This window comes from Ruditapes philippinarum, unplaced genomic scaffold (genome assembly GCF_026571515.1).
Source record: "Ruditapes philippinarum isolate M1 unplaced genomic scaffold, ASM2657151v2 ctg7879_1_1_1_1, whole genome shotgun sequence".
Classification (NCBI taxonomy): Eukaryota; Metazoa; Mollusca; class Bivalvia; order Venerida; family Veneridae; genus Ruditapes; species Ruditapes philippinarum.
The window spans coordinates 32273-40970 of NW_026853065.1; the positions used below are offsets into that span (position 1 = coordinate 32273).

Sequence of the window (8698 nt, forward strand, 5' to 3'; positions counted from 1 at the left end):
AAATGTGTGATTGCTGGTCTGATGAATGTAGATGCTGCAATGGCATATAGCGATTTACATGTGTATGGGAACGTGCGAGTGTGTGCGTGCATGTGTGCATGCGCGCGCATGTGTGCGTGCGTGCGCGCGTGTGTGTGTTTTATAGATTATATAGTGAACTTAAAACATCTTCTAGTGAAAAACATCTTGTCCAATTTCAACCAAACTTCGCAGGATTGTTCCATGGGTGAAGGGTTTTCAAAATTGTTCAAAATATAATGCTGGACATCAAACATCGTCAATAAAGGCAATATTTTCGATTTTTTTTTTTAAAACTTTGTTTAATGAAATGAAAATATATTTTTTTAATAGTTTTTTATCTGTAATAAGTTAATTTATTTACTTATACCGCTTGATAAGTTTTATGATCTCCACATTTAGGACCGAGGACCTGACAATGTCCGGAAGATAAAAATAATGAGTCATTCAAAAATAGTAACATGATATCATTCTTCATCAAAAATCCAATATTATAATAGCCAACCACCATACGCATAACGTGAGGTAAACCATACGCATACGTGGGACGTGGGATTAACCCTCTTTTGATGACACCTGCGATGGGGCTGATGAAATAGCTCTTGGTGAATTGTCTGGACTAAAAAAATATCGGTGACTCTTGGGAAAAAATCACGAGTTAACTCATTCTTTTCATTTATGAGTTGGACATTGGAGGAAACACATCGCGTAAGCATTTTTTTTTGTGACATGAAGTGTAATCATTCGGGCGTTAAATCTTTAGTATTTCCGTATAAAGTCATACACGAAGTAATTTAGAAGATATAAAACATCGCGTAAAATTGAGATGCTGATATCAAAAAAAAAAGAAGAAATAAATATATATATACACTTAACGTGTAAAGCTTAAGAGGAAACAATCATTCATGCAGAACATTGTCGATATCTTCATTACCAGCGGTCGTAGCATAGTAAAGTTGGATATCAAACGAAAAGTTTTATGAACGTTCTAACGAGCGCTTATGGTCGATTGTACATAAACCACACGTGCTTAAAAACGTATTTTCCCCCGACTAGAGCTAAGTCCCTGATACTCAATGGACGCGAACAAGCTCTAGATCGAGTTCACAAGTCAGCTCTGTATGCGTACAGGAGATCTAAAAATAAAACGATGATGTCATTTTTTAACAATTAAGTCCAAATGCACCGCGCACCTACTGACAAATATAGACGCCAGAAGTAACATTTACTCAGATGGCCGCCACGCATGCGCAGAACGTGATTTCATCTGGATTTTAAACGTTGTACACTTGTTCACCATCATATCCCACTCTCTTCACTTTAGAAGGTAACTCTAGCAATAATCTTTACATAATTGTACCACATTTTCGACTTAAAATATACGTTAACGATTGCACAAAATCTCAGATAATCAATCGACATATGGCTTTGAGACTTGTGAGAATTATTTATTACACCAAGCCGTATCAAACGTTATCGTTTTGTAAGTATGTCCGTTTATTCGAAATCTGACCTTCGTGCGGAGAAGAATACTGTCACCAATATCATTTATCTATTCAAAAAGTGATCCCTTTTCTATGTACATATATTAACTGCAGCCTCAGACACTCTGTTCAAGACATAATATGCACCAATTGTCTCTGAAACCTGTTAAATATTGGCCCTGGTCAGATTTCGAGTGAAAAATTATCACTTTATCGTAAAAATCTGACTAAAATTCAGATCTACGTATTTTCCCATGTAGATCTGATGACAACCTTATATGTTTCGCCTTCTTTATCATTCGGATTTCCCGAGAAAGCTTTATTAGCCAAGCAATCAAACCGGTTTTTACAAATAGACATCAAAATACCGTTATCCTAGGAATTATACAAATTGTTGATTTTTGTAATAAAATCATGTTTGAAGTAATTTTTAACATATTAACCTGAAATCAGACAACCAAGACTGTGTTGCCAGATTACCTGTCGGCTATATGGACAACGTCATGTTTGTTTTCGAAATGATGAAAATTACTATAGTCGATTCCGCTTATAGCATCCTCAATGGGACATTTAAATATCGTTGGTTTTATCCAAAATTCGCTTAAACCGAAGTAGCAGCAACTTGCTGACTTGTTTGGGTTGATAAATTTGCCGTGCGAAAGCCAAACTTTTCACTAATCACAGGTGTAATCGGTATTTTACGGTAGCGGTAGTTCATTTCGTGGTATTTGTTTGAACAATGTGCACGTATTTAGACTTTTAAGTGCTATCAATTTTATTATTTTGCTATTTGTGTTTTATTTTTTGGTTAAAATTGCATACAAAAACACCGAGTGTTTGGTAATTATCGGGTATTTAGAGCAATTTATAAACTGAAGGTGGGAAATACAAACTTACCTCAACAAGGAAATTATGTTGTGAGAACATTTTAGCATAACCTTCATACTTTCTCGTACCTGTACAATCATTTGATTAAAAATTATCGTATAGTGGGGATTCCTCGGGTTGGTGGTTTATGTGATTGTATTGCATTGCACCTATTTGTCACTTTCCACTGTTTTGGATATAACAAAAGATACCCAGAGAGTTTGTTTGATCCAGCCAAATGCATGACCGTATTTAATTAATTGTATTAAGAGGGAGACAGGACAAATGTCACCAACTAACCACTGTTTAAACAACTCTGAAGATATTAAATAAATCCTATAATCTTAAAATAATAGAAAAATGCACAAAACCGGACAAGGTGTCAAATGCAAGACTTAAAACAAGATACGAACGCAAAGACTGGTTCAATGATGGAGATAAAGTAATATATAGGTGTCAACCTGGATATACAATGGAAGGTACAGGAAAGCAAAGGTGGTGCCGAACAGGAAACTGGACGGGCGTTCTCTTTACATGCAATCGTACGTAAGAACGTTCATTCTTAAACTTTTTTCATTAACTGCTAACTTATTACTGTGAGGAGTTTAAATAGTAATGCCACCTCTAAGTAATGGTTGTTTTATGTGACAAAGCTTGGAAAAATTCATATTATAGAAAGCCATGGCGGAACCACTTATGTTAATTTGTGCGCACAACTTGGAATGTTTTCAAAGTCCATATATATATGGCTTTGAAACTTTGCAAACTTGTTTATCCTCAGATGTTCACCATCATTATGAGAATATACGAGCATGCTATCCCACAGATATCTTTTGTTAAGTTGCATGCCGTATTTTCGGCACAAATGTTGAAAAGATTTATCTGTTCCTCAATCATGTTAGGTATAGATTTACCTAGCCTACTTCGTAAGACTACTGTCACATATGTTATATATCTATTCAAATTGCGATCCCTCTTCTATGCACATGTATTTACTGCAGCCTAAGATACTCGTTATAAGACACAATTGTCCTCCATTGTTACTAAAACCTGTAAAATACTGACTCTGATCAGATTTCGAGAGAAAAATGATTTTTTTATCATAAAATACTGACTAAGTTAAAGTATACATTATGAAAGCTTATGAAGCTTATTTACAGCACTCTAAAGTTTGTTTTTCCGAACCGGTGTCACATGAAGAAATAGTAGGACTCAAACTCATGATCATTGGGTTGAGAGAGAAGAGGCACCTTAACCACTCGACCACCGTTTCCCTAGAAATATCAATGTTGATTTTATCAATCTGTTATGCATTGTACTTGTTTTTTTTTTGCTATTGATGCATCACATGTTTTGTAGAAATTATCGACAAGAAGTAAACATGTTTTCGTGCTTGTCTAGTAAATTTAAACCTTTGTTTGTATGTTAAGAGTATTCCACTAATGACAGGTGAGTTTAAGATAAAAAAAATCAGACTTGAAATTAAGTCCCGATTCAATTAGAAAAGGAAAGTTTAATGTTTCTATTTTGTTCATTTCTTTATAACAAATCGTCATTCTTATCTCGTATGTATATTGATTATTATTCAAGGTGACGGGGTGCGATGGGTCACCATACTTCTTAAGGGCCATTGTTCTTCGTTAAGTGGGGGTATCATAATACTTTGACCAGTGGGGTTTATGATTTTATGATCGGGGAGTCTATATTCCTTAACTAAATATTGACCGGGAGACATACTTCTATGGGAGGGGCGGGGGACTTTCCTTCGTCTGGATTTCAATCCTGAATACGCCTTTATCCTCTACAGCGCCAAATTGTCTCTGTAGCATATAAGTAGTCTGTTTACTAACAAGAAATTGGCGGCCATAATTAATTTACATTATCAAATAATTTTATCAGATGCTGAAAAATGGATGAATAAAAATACCTATATTCTCAACAGTAGACGGAATACTAACTCTTACAAATTTCACAATATTTCCCGGGACATCGAGTTCTTTGCTGCACGATATATCTGTTTACATGAAATATGACGTTATATATGACGTAATTGAACCAAATGACTCCAAGGAAATAAGTTCTGCGCCTAATGAAGTCAATTATACTTTTAACATTTTAGAATGGATATTAATATGTTTTGTCTTGCATTATAGTATGATCAATGCACTATTAATCATTCAAATGATTTGTTATTTATCACTCAGTATTTTCGGTATTATATTTCTGCTTTTGAACTATTATCCAAGAATACACTCAGAATTATTATGTATTTCCTAAGTATATAATGCAAGAGCATAAAATAGAACAATAGTTCAGAATATAACCACCGTAAAGTGCAAATTATGGTCGAAACAAACAATACAACAAGTAAACGGAACAACATATCTGATAAAATGTTATTTAGAACGACACGGTCATATTGCACGTTTGGCGTCTTTATTGTAAAAATCTGCGTTATATACACACTCCTTCGTTTCGGAATAGACACGATGGGTGGTATAGATTACTAAATCTTTAAGCGTTAACAATCGAATGACAATAAAAAGAGGTAAATATAAGCAACCATACCAAGCCATTTTCTTCAAGTTGTGTGCACATATCATTTTATCGTTTACGTAACAAATGATAAGTATTATTTTACATTCTTTTTAATTTAAATGTTGAAAAATATTAATGAAATTAAATGCCGTTTTTTTTTAATTATTTGCATTTTTACTATAAAACTATATTTTCCTAGAGTGAAATTTCGCGTTTTTTTCACTGATGTTTTGTTGGACTGTTTCATTCTAAATTAAGTTTGTGCACAGACTTGAAGGAAAAATCTTCTAAATTGTGATGTTAAAAGAGAAAAAATGTATATAATAAACATAACAATTTTGTATTTTAAGTGTTTTGTTTTCATAACTACAGTACTGTAATAACTTTCATCTTGGTGTATGAAAATTTTCATATTTCAGTCGTGGCTACCACCACTCATAAAATATTTATGCTAATGCTACGCGATGAAAAAAAAAAATTAACATACACATATTGTTGTGGCTTCCTCGGCTTTGTGATTAATTTGTTTGTATTTCACTCAATTGTAATTTACTACTGTTTTGGATAATTATGACAAAAAAATACCTAGCGAGTTTGTTTGATCTAGCGAAATGCGTTGTCGTATTTGATTAAATATATTAAGAGGGAGATAGGGCAATGGTACTAGTTGTTTTAACAATCATGAAGATATTAAATAGAGCTTATAATTTTTAAATTATAGAAAAATGCACAAAACCGGACAATGTTTTAAATGCAGAACTTAAAACGAAATACAAGCGTAAAGAAAGGTTCAATGATGGGGATAGTGTAGAATACAAATGTCAACCTGGTTACACAAAAGAAGGTACAACAAGGAAAAGATGGTGCCGAAAAGGAAAATGGACGGGCGTTCGCTTTTCATGCAATCGTAAGTAAGAACTATCATTCTTTTAAACATTTTAAAGTCTTCATTTGGGCACGATTGTCTTCATTAACTACATTTTTACTGTAAGTAAGGAATTAAAATAGCAATATAACCTCTACTGGACGGTTGGTTTTTGCTGTAAGAAAGCTAGAAAAAGTCACATTATTATTCAGTATCATGTACCTTTAAAAGTAGTGAAATTTTATTATAAAATAAGAATATAATACTAGTAGTACAATTATAATTTTCTATTAATATGTAGCTAAAATTCAAAAAGATTTGCGACACACCTGTTTCTTCTAAAATGTATGATAATAACAGTCGTTGGATACAATTGAACAGAGGCAACTGTTCAATGTTCTTCTTAAGTAATTGACTTGAGAGAGAATCAGTCAATTTTTCTTCTTCCTTGTTCATTGCATGATTCGCCTCAAGGTTTATTCTGATTTTACGTGGACTTATGAATTGTTTAAATCAGTTTATGTATTGTCATGTGCAAAATGGTTTTCCTATTTGTTTTAACCGGTATTTTTAGCACTTTCTGTCAAATCTTACCTTTTACATTAAATTTATACGCAGCTTTTGATTAGCTATAAATCAGTTCAAAGTTTATCGTAAGATTTCGTTAGATCAAAAAATGGTTTATTACAGATAACAGAAATTGTATTTTACATGTCAAATATGAGTTCACACTAAAACTGACACAAAGTGCACTTAATGTGCACTAGATGTGCACTACTAGCATTTTAAAGTGCACTTGGTGTGCATTCTGAAGTTCACTTCATAATTACACTGTGAAGTGCACTAGTCCTATTATATGTATTGAGCAGTTACATTTTATTTCAAGAAATAACAATTAGACTTTTACACACACAAAAAGAATTTGAACTTGTAAATTTTGGATTTTGTAAAATATGTTGTAAAATATTAAAGCAATATCTTTTAAAAGTCATCAATTTTACTGATTTTGTATTTTAATACTTTATTGTTATAATAAGTAAATATAAATAAGTGCAAAAATAATCAAAATTAATTGATATTTAATATGATTTTATTGTATCATAATCTGGTAATATGCTAATTTGGCAAAAATCAGTCATGTTTTTGGTTGTTTTAGTACAAGGTTATGATTTTAAGCATGAAAAGCCTTTATTACATTATAAAATTAATATGTTTAATATGTTTATAATTGGCCTAAATTATGTAAATGTAATGTTTCAACATAATTTGTTCACGATTCTAACTTCATGAATTCATGATTTCAACTTCACGAATTCCCGATTTCAGCTTACGAATGCACGATTTCAACTTCATAAAACGAAATCTTGATTTTGTGAAGTTGAATTCGTGAATCTGTAAAGTCGAAATTGTGAATTTACGAAGTTGATTCCATGAAGTTGAAATTGTGAATTCGCGAAGTTGACATTGTGAGTTCATGAAGTTGAAATCGGAAACTTATGAAGTTGAATCGGGAATTCATGAAGTTGAAATCGGGAATTATTGAGGTTGTAATCGTGAAATCACGAAGTTGTTATCGTGAATTCAATTCGTGAAGTAAAAATCGGGAATTCATGAAGCTCAAATCATGAATTCGTGAATATCGTATTTTGAAAATGTGATTTCACGAAAGTAAAAGATGAAATCGTGAAATCTTGAAATTGAAATGGCCCTACCGGTCTTTCGTACATATGACACCGTAATGTTGTATAATACTTACTTCTGAGTATCATCATTTTAGCGATTTAAGGCGAAGAAGTCGCGCCTTATGAAATATATCATTCCTTCATAAACCATATGCACCAACCATTGTGTAATATGGAAATAGTTGTAATACCTTACGAAAATGATCAAGTCATGGCTGTCCTCAAGCCAATCACTTAATTGGTGATAAAACAAACAAGTATATGTTCTTAATATGTTCCTACATTTATTGAAAGTGAATAAAGTTATGTTCTTATCGCATCTAAGGGTTTTGTTTGCGTGCCTGTCTGGCCGTCTAAATAACACTCAGATATTCTATATTTGCAGCTGATCAGCCGTACCGGCAATCGACACTTAATCAAGATTTGAAGGTAAGCATATAAGGTAGGGAAATTTAAAGTAGTATATGGGTCTCATTAACGTCACGTACAGCCATATTAAGTGCATTTACATGTTCAGAAGCCATTTGATATGCCAGCTCGGACTTAAAAATAAAATACATCTGCTATTACTGCAGATGTTCAGAAGGGATCAAAGGATGCATTGGCTTTCTATTGTAAATAAATAAATAAATCCATAGATTAATAAAATAAATGAATGAATAAATAAATAAATAAAATAAATAAATAAAAAAATAAGTAAATAAGGAAAGAATAGATTAATTAGATAAATGAAATACATGTTACAATTTACAACGCATGTTCGTAAATTTTTATCTCAAATTGCTCTAACAGCTGATTAAAGTTTCAGGATAAGCTTTTCATGGTATATTTACTGCTGTAAATATTTCAATCTTGTGTCAGAAAACCAGAAAATGTTTCATACTCGGAATCCTTACCTTTTTCAGAAACATTGTACTGATACTAATTTTGCGGAATTTCTCCATTCTTTTGATTTAAGATAAAAACCACAACCTGTTGTGATTTGAAAGAACGTCATTTCTCCTTCAGATTATCTAATACAAACGAATAAATTTGTATACCTCAAATAAAAATTAAGATTTTGTTTTGTGGTATTTACAGGCCTGCTTTTAGTCCGGGACATGTAATTTATTACATTGTGTCCCAGATCAAACTGACCAACAATATTTAGTTCTTTAGCATGATTCGGAAGAAATGTTTAATGTTGAAAAAAGGTTTGGGATGGATTCATTTAAAGCCCTTCCTTGTTGATCTTGTTTTTTTTC

General features: G+C 32.4%; 1 protein-coding gene across 1 annotated transcript; it reads left to right on the forward strand.

Annotated features, from left to right (window-relative positions):
- Positions 1-2313: 2313 nt before the first annotated feature.
- LOC132732928 (complement decay-accelerating factor-like) lies at positions 2314-7905 on the forward strand. Its single transcript, XM_060719456.1, has 3 exons — positions 2314-2911; positions 5629-5814; positions 7840-7905. The coding sequence occupies exons 1-3, from the start codon at positions 2842-2844 to the stop codon at positions 7893-7895; spliced, it is 312 nt and encodes a 103-aa protein (XP_060575439.1). The 5' UTR covers positions 2314-2841; the 3' UTR covers positions 7896-7905.
- Positions 7906-8698: the final 793 nt, after the last annotated feature.

Excerpts from the sequence above, each read along its gene's own strand:
- LOC132732928 (XM_060719456.1), top strand. The coding sequence starts at position 2,842 with ATGGAAGGTACAGGAAAGCAAAGGTGGTGCCGAACAGGAAACTGGACG. Across the intron at positions 2,912-5,628 it reads CGTTCTCTTTACATGCAATC|AAAAATGCACAAAACCGGAC; the intron begins GTACGTAAGAAC and ends TTTAAATTATAG. Across the intron at positions 5,815-7,839 it reads CGTTCGCTTTTCATGCAATC|CTGATCAGCCGTACCGGCAA; the intron begins GTAAGTAAGAAC and ends CTATATTTGCAG.